Source organism: Nerophis ophidion, linkage group LG06, assembly GCF_033978795.1.
Source record: "Nerophis ophidion isolate RoL-2023_Sa linkage group LG06, RoL_Noph_v1.0, whole genome shotgun sequence".
Lineage (NCBI taxonomy): Eukaryota > Metazoa > Chordata > Actinopteri > Syngnathiformes > Syngnathidae > Nerophis > Nerophis ophidion.
The window spans coordinates 74,880,581-74,893,080 of NC_084616.1; the positions used below are offsets into that span (position 1 = coordinate 74,880,581).

Sequence of the window (12,500 nt, forward strand, 5' to 3'; positions counted from 1 at the left end):
GGGAAGCGAACCTGCAACTCTCAGGTTTCTGGCACGGCCGCTCTACCCACTACGCCAGGGGTAGGGAACCTATGGCTCTAGAGCCAGATGTGGCTCTTTTGATGACTGCATCTGGCTCTCAGATAAATCTTAGCTGACATTGCTTAACACGATAATTATGAATAATTTTGCTAGTAATCACAGTGCTAAAAATAACGTGCAAAATACAAAACATTCTCGTATATTTAAATCCATCCATCCGTTTCCTACCGCACCTGTTCAAGAAGTCGCATTAATGGTAAGAAGTATTTTATGTCACGATTGGGTTGCAGTTTGCTGCGGGGTCGTTCTCCCAGACGGACTACTCGGGACATGGCATTTAGGTAAAAAACATGATTTAATTTTAACTAAAAAAGTATACAAACAAAAATCGCTCACAGTGGAGGCACAACTTGGGCTAAGAAACAAAGCTAACGCATAAACAGACTATGAACATAAACAAAACTTCCTTGGCATGGCATGAAGCACGAAACTATGGCAAGGCATGAAACAAGTCAGCACAAAGCAATAAAAGATCACATTGACGCCATGGCGACTGACTGGCAAAGACGAGCTTAAATACTGCCTCCGATTAGTGCTCGGGAAGCAGGTGAGCGGACATTTTGTCCACCAGAGACAGGTGGACAAAATGAGTAACCAAGGAAACCAGACAAGGGAGTGGAAAAAAACAGGAACTTAAAGAGTCCAAAAGACAAACAGCACATGGCCAAACAAAAACATGATCAACAGACATGACATTTGATTTATTATTGGTTAGCTTCAGAATAACAATGTTATTAAAAAGAATAAGGGACTTATTATACTCAAAAAATGTTGGTCTTACTCAAAAATGCACACATTTAGTTGTATTCAATGTTAAAAAATATGATATGGCTCTCACGGAAATACTTTTTGAAATATTTGGCTTTCATGGCTCTCTCAGCCAAAAAGGTTCCCGACCCCTGCACTACGCCATACAGCCCAATACAAAAGTTGGCTAAAAAAATTTCGCTTTTTTTCAAACATTATCTCCTCTGAGGCAGTGTGTCGTTTTAGCTTCAAATAATCACAGAAGACAGATTGAACCCTTCTGATAAAAAGTTAAAGAGTTTTAATTACTACCCGGTTTGGATTTTATGAGCCCGCAAAGAACCATTGCGCTGCTGCCGTTGTCACAAAATGGCGGCTTTCTGCTCAGACAAAACTGTAGGACTGTCATACACACATGAAACAAAAACCTTATTATAGGTCTCACTCAGGCCTATATTTCATACACTGAACACCTCCAACTAAAATCAACAGGAAGTTTGCAATTCCCACTTCAATACAAGAACTGCATTACATTCACCATACATTAGAGTCTCAAAATGGCGGCACAAAGGCGTCGTTATAAAATGCCCAAGACACTTTACAACTGTTCTTACTATGAGACTGATGTATAACACATGTGTGTACAACTTTTTCTCTGTGTAATAATCCATCCGTCCATCTTCTACCGCTTATCTGCAGCTTTAATTTGTGTTTATTATTTGTGTGTTCTTTTATCAATAGTGTCCAAGTAATGCTTTCTTTCTTACGAGGACCGCAGGAAGCTACTGAGGGAGCATCAGCTGGAGGCAGTGACCAAAGCTGCTCAGCAGGAGGAGCTAGAGAGGAGGCGACGGCAAGATTTCTCCATATCGCTGCTGCCTGAATATGAAAGTGGTGAGCACCTTGTCAATGGCAAATTCTTTCTCACCACCATGCAAAAAACCTGCATGCTCAGGTAGGGGTGTAACGGTACACAAAAGTTTCCGTTCGGTACGTACCTCGGTTTAGAGGTCATGGTTCGGTTCAGTTTCGGCACAGTAAGAAAAAAATATAATTTTTTGTGTTATTTATTTACCAAATTTGTAAACCATGGCTTTATCCTTTTAACATTGGGAACACTATAATCATTCTGCCCACGTTTATCCACATTAAACTGCCTCAAATTGTTGCTCGGATTAAATAAAATGACAAAACTTTTCTTCTACATATAAAAAGTGCATCATTAAAGGCCTACTGAGATGAGATGTTCTTATATAAACGGGGATAGCAGGTCCATTCTATGTGTCATACTTGATCATTTCGCGATATTGCCATATATTTGCTGAAAGGATTTAGTAGAGAACATCCACGATAAAGTTCGCAACTTTTGGTCGCTAATAAAAAAGCCTTGCCTGTACCGGAAGTAGCAGACGAGGTGCGCGTGACGTCACTGGTTGTAGAGCTCCTCACATCCTCACATTGTTTACAATCATAGCCAGCAGCAGCTAGAGCTATTCGGACCGAGAAAGCGAGAATTTCCCCATTAATTTGAGCGAGGATGAAAGATTTGTGGATGAGGAAATTTAGAGTGAAGGACTAGAAGAAAACAAAAAGGCGATTGCCGGCCTGGCGCAGTGGAGGAGTGGCCGTGCGCGACCCAAGGGTCCCTGGTTCAATCCCCACCTGTTACCAACCTCGTTGTGTCCTTGAGCAAGACACTTCACCCTTGCTCCTGATGGGTGCTGGCTGGCGCCTTGCATGGCAGCTCCCTCCATCAGTGTGTGAATGTGTGTGTGAATGGGTAAATGTGGAAGTAGTGTCAAAGCGCTTTGAGTACCTTGAAGGTAAAAAAAGCGCTATACAAGTACAACCCATTTATTTATCATTTGCAGTGGGAGCGATTCAGAATTTTTTAATACACATTTAGTAGGATAATTCTGGGAAATCCCTTATCTGTGTTGCTAGTGTTTTAGTGAGTTAAATAGTACCTGAAAGTCGGAGGGGTGTGGCCACGGGTGTGTTGACGCCAGAGTCTCTGAGGGAAGTCACGAAGCTGCAGCAGGACAGAAGCTCTGCTGATCTCCGGTAAGAGCCGACTTATTACCACAAAGTTCTTACCGAAAACTGCCGGTTGACATGTAGTCAGGGTCCATGTTCGCTTGACCGCTCTGATCCATAGTAAAGCTTCACCTCCGGGAATTTTAAACAAGGCTAAAAGCTAAAAGCTTCCCACCTCCATCTTTCTACTTTGACTTCTCCATTATTAATTGAACAAATTGCAAAAGATTCAGCAACACAGATGTCCAGAATACTGTGTAATTATGCGATTAAAGCAGACTACTTATAGCTTGGATCGGGCTGGAAAATAATGTCCGCTACAACCCGAGACGTCAAACGCACGCGTCATCATACCACTAAGTTTTCAACAGGATACTTCGCGGGAAATTTAAAATTTTAATTTAGTAAACTAAAAAGGCCGTATTGGCATGTGTTGCAATGTTAATATTTCATCATTGATATATAAACTATCAGACTGCGTGGTCGCTAGTAGTGGCTTTCAGTAGGCCTTTAAGCAGTTTCAAGTCAACTCATCATGCTTAATTTATCACAGCATTTGGGAAGCCTGTAGTTGATTTTTATTATGTAGATGTTATATTTTTATCAACACGTGATAGCAGGGACCCTGCCTTTCAAAGCTTTTCTGTCCGTAAAACACACACACACACACACCGCAAAATGAGCCAACGTTACGCTAAAAGCTAATTAGCCTTCACCTCAAGCCAGAACTGCGAGCGAGCTGAGCTGCAGTTTAAGTTTCTAGAAGGTCAACGGGCTCATAGTGATGTTACTAGTAGTTGACTGGTAGGTGTTTATTATCATTTGGGGAGAGTACGCTGCCTTATGCTAAACAGCTATCTGCTCGACGCTGAAACATTTACTACATGCGCTCTGAATACGCACTCCTGATTGGCTGTTACCACTATATAGATAGATAGATAGATAGATAGTACTTTATTGATTCCTTCAGGAGAGTTCCTTCAGGAAAATTAAAATTCCAGCAGCAGTGTACAGAGTTGAGATCAATTTAAAAAAAAAAAAAAGTAAATAACGGGGGTTTAAAAGGAAACAAAATAGAGAAATATTACAAAAAGAATAAAAACAATGGGAATAACAATATAACAGTAAAATAAGAATATAACAAGACAAAGTAGGCAGTAGTGACCATGTTATGAAAACGTATTGCACTGTAATATATGTAACCAATCAGACGGTTGTGTGGGTGGGACAATGCTGGGTGCTGACAGAGAGGCAGAAAAAGCAAAACAGCTTGTTAAGACTTTAACTTAGAAACTCGTTCGGTACACCCCCGTACCGAACCGAAACCCCCGTACTGAAACGGTTCAATACAAATACACGTACCGTTACACACCTATGCTCAGGCCCCTTCGACACTAAGCCGGCTAAGGTTATCCAGGGTGAATCCCACTTAGCTTTATCCTCGTCCACACACACAATGGTCGTTTAAGACCCCCTCTCCACCTCCGTCCGCCGACGCAACCCGACCTAATACGCATGTGCGGAAATTGCGCACGTCATAGTCACCTCCAGTGTTGCTTTGTGTGCAAGTTCTTAAAGGGGAACATTATCACAATTTCCAAAGGGTTAAAAACAATAAAAATCAGTTCCCAGTGGCTTGTTGTATTTTTTTTCAAAATTTTACCGGTCTTGGAATATCCCTAAATAAAGCTTTAAAGTGCCTTATTTTCGGCTCTCTGCGAAGACACTGGCCATTTCCCTGTGACGTCACACAGTGCTGCCAATGTAAACAAACAATGGGAATACCACAGCAAGATATAGCGACATTAGCTCGGATTCAAACTCGGATTTCAGCGACTTAAGCGATTCAACAGATTACGCATGTATTGAAACAGATGGTTGGAGTATGAAAGTATTGAAGAAAAAACTGAAGCTATTGAGCGAATAGCTATTGACGCTATTCATAGCCATAGCATGGCCGAATAGCTGCGTTAGCATCGCCGGTAAAATGTGCGGAGCAAACGATCAGGACTTTCGCATCTTTTGACAATGGAGCAACTTAAATCCGTCGATTGGTAAGTGTTTGTTTCACATTAAATGTGGGTGGAAGGAAACGTAATATAGTTGCAAATGCATCTGCAGGTTATCCATACATCTCTGTACCATGTCTGCTTTAGCACCGCCGGTAAATAGCATGTTAGCATCGATTAGCGTAGCATATTAGCATCGATTAGCTGGCAGTCAACATCAACAAAACTCACCTTTGTGATTTCGTAGACTATCGTTGCAAATGCATCTGCAGGTTATCCATACATCTCTGTGCCATGTCTGTCTTAGCATCGCCGGTAAAATGTGGAGACACTCTGGCACATTCAATGGGGGTCTGGCGGCAGACACTTTGGCATCTTCGGGCCAGTGGTGCAACTTGAATCCCTCCCTGTTAGTGTTGTTACACCCTCCGACAACACACCGACGAGGCATGATGTCTCCAAGGTTCCAAAAAATAGTCAAAAAAAACGGAAAATAACAGAGCTGAGACCCGGTGTTTGTAATGTGTTGAAAATGAAAATGGTGGGTGTGTTACCTCGGCGACGTCACATTCTGACGTCATCGCCTCTAGCGCGATTAACAGAAAGGCGTTTAATTCGCCAAAATTCACCCATTTAGAGTTCGGAAATCGGTTAAAAAAATACATGGTCTTTTTTCTGCACCATCAAGGTATATATTGACGCTTACATAGGTCTGCTGATAATGTTCCCCTTTAAATTAAATTGAACTTATCTGAACAATATCCAGTGTTTTGGTATTTCAGTGTCCTGTGGGGCCCAATTGTAGTGAATCACACCTGAGACTAGGCCTTTTTTTTAATATCTCGATATTTTTAGGCCATGTCACGATACACGATATATATCTCCATATTTTGCCTTAGCCTTGAATGAACACTTGATGCATATAATCACAGCAGTGTGATGATTCTATGTGTCTACATTAAAACATTCTTCTTCATACTGCAATAATATATGCTCATTTTTTTAACTTTCATGCAGAGAGGGAATTCACAACTAAGTCAGTATTTATGAAACAGTTATTAAGCAGTAGCACAAACATTCATGTCATTTCCAAAACAGAAAGTGCAAGATTGTCAGAGACATTTTAAAACAAGCTATGAGTGCACTTTTGTGCATGATGTCACTAAGATGACATATCAAAACGACACTAAATTAAAGTCCACTTTTTGTACAGAACGCCACGACAATAGTTTCAAACAAATAAAGTGCACTTTTGTGCATGATGTCACACAAAATATTTCAGTAAGTGTCAAATAAAAATGACCTGCATAATAGGAAATCAAATAGTGTTCGTCCTTCGCTATGTTGTAGGTTCCTGTGGACATTATCTCCTTTTGTTGTTGACTATTTTTTTCATACGGTGTTGATCTGGAAATGGTTGCCTCGGCATTTTGATGGTGTGGCACCGAATGGAGATTTTGACATGCGGAGTAAGCACTCTTCATTCTCTAGCAGGTGACTTTTCAAATGATGCTTCTTACACACGTCACATACTGTCATGTCATACGTCACATACGTATACACCCTCGCCCAGCAGACAGGTAGCAGCGTGGCTAACGTTATCCGTGATGCTAGCGGACTGTTGCGAAGGTGCGAATCTGTTTTCAAAACAGAAAGTGCAAGATTGTCAGAGACATTTTAAAACAAGCTATGAGTGCACTTTTGTGCATGATGTCACTAAGATGACATATCAAAACGACACTAAATTAAAGTGCACTTTTTGTACAGAACGCCACTACAATAGTTTCAAACAAATAAAGTGCAGTTTTGTGCATGATGTCACGCAAAATATTTCAGTAAGTGTCAAATAAAAATGAGCTGCATAATAGGAAATCAAATAGTGTTCGTCCTTCACTATGTGGTAGGTTACTGCGGACATTGTCTCCTTTTGTTGTTGACTATTTTTTTCATACGGTGTTGATCTGGAAATGTTTGCCTCGGCATTTTGATGGTGTGGCACCGACTGGAGATTTTGACATGCGGAGTAAGCACTCTTCATTCTCTAGCAGGTGACTTTTCAAATGATGCTTCTTACATACGTCACATACTGTCATGTCATACGTCACATACGTATACGCCCTCGCCCAGCAGACAGGTAGCAGCGTGGCTAACGTTAGCTGTGATGCTAGCGGACTGTTGCGAAGGTGCGGATCTGGTAACAAATGAAGGAAGAAATAATTCCCAAGAAAAACAGCAGGGGGGTCCATCGTCTGGCGGTGGTTTGGCTTCAAGCGGGAATATGTCGAACAGACAACTTTAATTTGTCAAGTGTGGGGCACAAGCGTTGCTACCAAAAGTAGCATTACTGCTAATATGTAGCATCATTTGAAAAGTCACCTGCTAATAACTTTAAGAAATACAGTTTTGGTAAATTGACTTAGTTGTGAGTTCCGTCTCTGCATGAAAGTTTAAAATGATCATATATTAATGCAGTATGAACAAATAAATGATAAATGGGTTGTACTTGTAAAGCGCTTTTCTACCTTCAAGGTACTCAAAGCACTTTGACACTACTTCCACATTTACCCATTCACACACATTCACACACTGTTGGAGGGAGCTGCCATGCAAGGCACTAACCAGGAACCCATCAGAAGCAAGGGTGAAGTGTCTTGCTCAGGGACACAACGAGGTTGGTACTAGGTGGGGATTGAACCAGGGATCCTCGGGTTGCGCACGGCCACCATCCCACTGCGCCAATGTTTTAATGTAGACACATAGAATCATCATACTGCTGTGGTTATATGTATCAAGTGTTCATTCAAGGCTAAGGCAAAATACAGAGATATATATCGTATATCGCGATATGGCCTAAAAATATCCATCCATCCATCCATTTTCTACCGCTTATTCCCTTTCGGGGTCGCGGGGGGCGCTGGCGCCTATGTCAGCTACAATCGGGCGGAAGGCGGGGTACACCCTGGACAAGTCGCCACCTCATCGCAGGGCCTAAAAATATCGCAATATTCAAAAACGGCCATATCGCCCAGCCCTACACCTGGGGATAAGTTGATTGGCAACACTAGATGGTCCTTAGTGTGTAAATGTTGTCTATCTGTGTTGGCCCTGTGATGAGGTGGCAACTTGTCCAGGGTGCAGCCCGCCTTCCGCCTGAATGCAGCTGAGATAGGCTTCAGCGACCCTAAATGGGACAAGCGGTAGAAAATGGATGGACTTACCCGTGTTAAAAATTCGGTCAATATGAGGACCTTAAATGATAGTTTAGTGTGGCTGACACAGGGGCTTAGGCTAAATAATTATTCCTTTAAGGCAGGGTGCCCATTACGTCGATGGCGAGCTACCAGTCGACCGCGGGGGGTGTGTCAGTCCATCTCCAGCCAGGCTTTTAAAAAAAAATAGACCTAAAAATGAGTGATCATCAATCTTCACCAAGACGTCACTTAAATGACATTCACGGTACCGGAGGGTCTTGTGAGATGACGCTGGCTGCTGCAAGATCATTATTATGAAAATATGACCGAGAGGAAGGCGAGAAACACTTTTTATTTCAACAGACTCTCGCGCCGTACCTTCCGTCAAAACTCTAAAGGCCGACTGCACATTTCCTATCTTCACAATAAAAGCCCTGCTTCATGCTGCCTGCGCTAACTAAATACAGAGTCTCGGAAAACTGGCGTGCACAAGTGATCCCTCAGAAAGCTGGCGTGCACATCACTTGTGCACGCCAGCTTTCCGAGACTCTTATTTTGTTAGCGCAGGCAGCATGAAGCAGGGCTTTTATTGTGAAGATAGGAAATGTGCAGTCGGCCTTTAGAGTTTTGACGGAAGGGACGGCGCGAAAGTCTGTTGAAATAAAAAGTGTTTCTCGCCTTCCTCTCTGTCATTTTTTCATAATAATGAACTGGCAGCAGCCAGCGTCATCTCACAAGACCCTCGGGTGCCGTGAATGTCAATCAAGCAAGCTACGGAATTTGCCGCCAATGTTTTTCTTGTAAAGTGTATGGAAGCTGGATGAATTAGATGCCAAAAACCAACCACTTTCATGTGGTATTGTACAGAAAGGACAACTTTTTTTCTCCTCCATTTGAAAATGTGGGCGTTATCATCATTACTGTCTGATTCCAATCAATGCAAGTCATCAGAATCAGGTAATACACCAACTTATATTCTTGTCTTCGTGAAAGAAAGACATCTATATGTGTTACACATGCTTGTATTATCATTAAACACATTTAACTTGTTTACAAAAATGTCTCTTTCATAAATAAATAAATATAAATGATATATATAAATGAGGTAGATCCCCTCGAGTTGGTCAATTGAAAAGTAGCTCGCCTGCAGAAAAAGTGTGGGCACCCCTGCTTTAAGGGGTCATCCGGCTTAGTGTAGACATAACTTCAGAAAAGTAGCGTCAGATTTGCCGCCGGTCCGATCACCCACTGGCAGAAATGTAGATCGGCGCCTTTGTCCCCTTGATATACGCCTCGAGGCGTGCGCCGAGGTACGTGAGTGTGATCCTACGTAACACAAAGCAGTGATCTGTTCTGCTTCTTTGCCAATCCCTTTGTGCAGGCGATGTAACAAAGCATGTGTCGTCGTCATCGCCGTCAGCATCATGCGTGTCGCCGCAGGAGGACGGACAGGACGCCACGGTCTGCCTGGACCTCAGTGGCGCCGACGTTCACCACCACCACCACCACCACCACCACGACACCGCCAAGGCCGACCAGATCTCCAGATCAGGTCAGACTCGCACGAACACAGTCGGACGTGAAAAAGGGCACATGAAGTAATAAGCGTGTCGTAGAGGACGACTCAGATCCCGTTTGAAAACTTACAAGATGAAACCTGACTCAAGAGTATTAAGAGTTTGATTTTTTGATTTTTTTTTTGTTACTCCCTCCGAAGTCTTAATCAAGGCTCAAGTCGTTGTTTTTCTCAGACATTTATTTTAGCTAGAAATATTTATTTTAGGTAGATAATATCGGACTACCGATATTATCGGCCGATAAATGCTTTCAAATGTAATATCGGACAGTATCGGTATCGGTTTCGAAAAGTACAATGTATGACTTTTTTAAAAACGCCGCTGTACGGAGTGGTACACGGACGTAGGAGAAAGTACAGAGCGGCAATAAGCCTTAAAGGCGCTGCCTTTAATTGCACAAGTGAATGCAAGGCATACTTGGTCAACAGCCATACAGGTCAGACTGAAGGTGGCCGTAAAAACAACTTCAACACTGTTACAAATATGCGCCACACTGTGAACCCACACCAAACAAGAATGACAAACACATTTCAGGAGAACGTCCGCACTGTAACAAGTGAAGTGAAGTGAATTATATTTATATAGCGCTATTTCTCAAGTGACTCAAAGCGCTTTACAAAATCCATCCATTTTTTCTACCGCTTATTCCCTTTTGGGGTCGCGGGGGGGCGCTGGCGCCTATCTCAGCTACAATCGGGCGGAAGGCAGGGTACACCCTGGACAAGTCGCCACCTCATCGCAGGGCCAACACAGATAGACAGACAACAATAACACTCACATTCACACTCTAGGGCCAATTTAGTGTTGCCAATCAACCTATCCCCAGGTGCATGTCTTTGGAGGTGGGAGGAAGCCGGAGTACCCGGAGGGAACCCACGCATTCACGGGGAGAACATGCAAACTCCACACAGAAAGATCCCGAGCCTGGATTTGAACCCAGGACTGCAGGACCTTCGTATTGTGAGGCAGACGCACTAACCCCTCTGCCACCGTGAAGCTTTACAAAATGAAACCCAATATCTAAGTTACATTTAAACCAGTGTGGGTGGCACTGGGAGCAGGTGGGTAAAGTGTCTTGCCCGAGGACACAACGGCAGTGACTAGGATGGCGGAAGCGGGAATCGAACCGGCAACCCTCAAATTGCTGGCACGGCCACTCCACCAACCGAGCTAAACCGCCCCAACACAACACAACATAACACGACAGTAGAAATACCCGGAACCCCTTGCAGCACTAACTCTTCCGGGCGGCATAGAGTGGCCGTGCCAGCGCCCCCCGCGACCCCAAAAGGGAATATGCGGTAGAAAATGGATGGAACATAAAAAACACAATATACACTTACAATTAGTGCACCAGCCATAAAATCCTCCCTTTTTCATGACAAAGAAAAAAAAAGAAAGAAAAAAAGTATCTCGCCCACCTTTTTTGTGTCCGCAGATACAAAAAGGTTGGGGACCACTGCTTTGCACCACTGCATCCCACGCTTTGCCTCGAACTTGGTGATGTTTGGCTTAGATGCTGCTGCACGGCCATGGAAACCCGTTCCATGACGCTCTCTGCGTACTGTACGTGGGCTAATTGCAAGGTCGAGTGAAGTGTGGAGCTCTGTAGCAACTGACCGTGCAAAAAGTCTTTGAACTATGCGATTCGGCATCCGCTGACCCCTCAGCGGTAAAGCTCGGTTGGTAAAGCGGCCGTGCCAGCAACTTGAGGGTTGCAGGTTCGATCCCCACTTCCGCCATCCTCGTCAATACCGTTGTGTCCTTGGGCAAGACACTTTACCCACCTGCTCCCAGTGCCACCCACACTGGTTTAATGTAACTTAGATATTGGGTTTCACTGTGTAAAAGCGCTATATAAATATAATTCACTTCACTTCACATGGCCTACCACTTGGTGGCTGACTTGCTGTTGTTCCTAAACTTTTCCTACAATAAAGTTGACTTTGGAATATTTAGGAGTGAGGACATTTTACGACTAGATTTGTTGCACAGGTGGCATCCTATGACAATTCCACGCTGGAGATCACTGAGAGTGGCCTATTCTTGCACAAATGTTTGAAGAAAGAGTCTTCATGCGTTCGTGCTTCATTTTATACACCGGGCTAAGTGATTAGGACACCGGATTCTCATCATTTGGATGGGTGGCCAAACTACTTTTGACAATATAGTGTATACATTTTCAAACCTGCACAATACAACAACACACCTTTTTTATTTAATTTTTTTATTTTTTATTTTTGCAGAGCTCAATCAATCAATCAATCAATGTTTATTTATATAGCCCCAAATCACAAATGTCTCAAAGGACTGCACAAATCATTACGACTACAACATCCTCGGAAGAAACCACAAAAGGGCAAGGAAAACTCACACCCAGTGGGCAGGGAGAATTCACATTCAGTGGGACGCCAGCGACAATGCTGACTATGAGAAACCTTGGAGAGGACCTCAGATGTGGGCAACCCCCCCCCTCTAGGGGACCGAAAGCAATGGATGTCGAGCGGGTCTAACATGATACTGTGAAAGTTCAATCCATAGTGGCTCCAAGACAGCAGTGAGAGTCCCGTCCACAGGAAACCATCTCAAGCGGATCAGCAGCGTAGAGATGTCCCCAACCGATACAGGCGAGCGGTCCATCCTGGGTCTCGACTCTGGACAGTCAGTACTTCATCCATGGTCATCGGACCGGACCCCCTCCACAAGGGAGGGGGGGACATAGGAGAAAGAAAAGAAGCGGCAGATCAACTGGTCTAAAAAGGAGGTCTATTTAAAGGCTAGAGTATACAGATGAGTTTTAAGATGAGACTTAAATGCTATTTATGCAAGGCTTGAAAAGGGGTTGGATGAAGCAGATG

At 43.4% G+C, this 12,500-nt stretch overlaps 1 protein-coding gene across 3 annotated transcripts in view; it reads left to right on the forward strand.

The window, feature by feature from the left end:
- The window catches only part of LOC133555233 (helicase ARIP4-like), a 176,182-nt gene that overhangs the window by 109,387 nt on the left and 54,295 nt on the right, over positions 1-12,500 (forward strand). For all 3 annotated transcript variants that reach the window (XM_061904836.1, XM_061904838.1, XM_061904837.1), the window contains 2 exons: positions 1,607-1,722; positions 9,447-9,617. In XM_061904836.1, the coding sequence (XP_061760820.1) occupies positions 1,607-1,722; positions 9,447-9,617 (287 nt within the window). The remainder of the gene's footprint in view (positions 1-1,606; positions 1,723-9,446; positions 9,618-12,500) is intronic.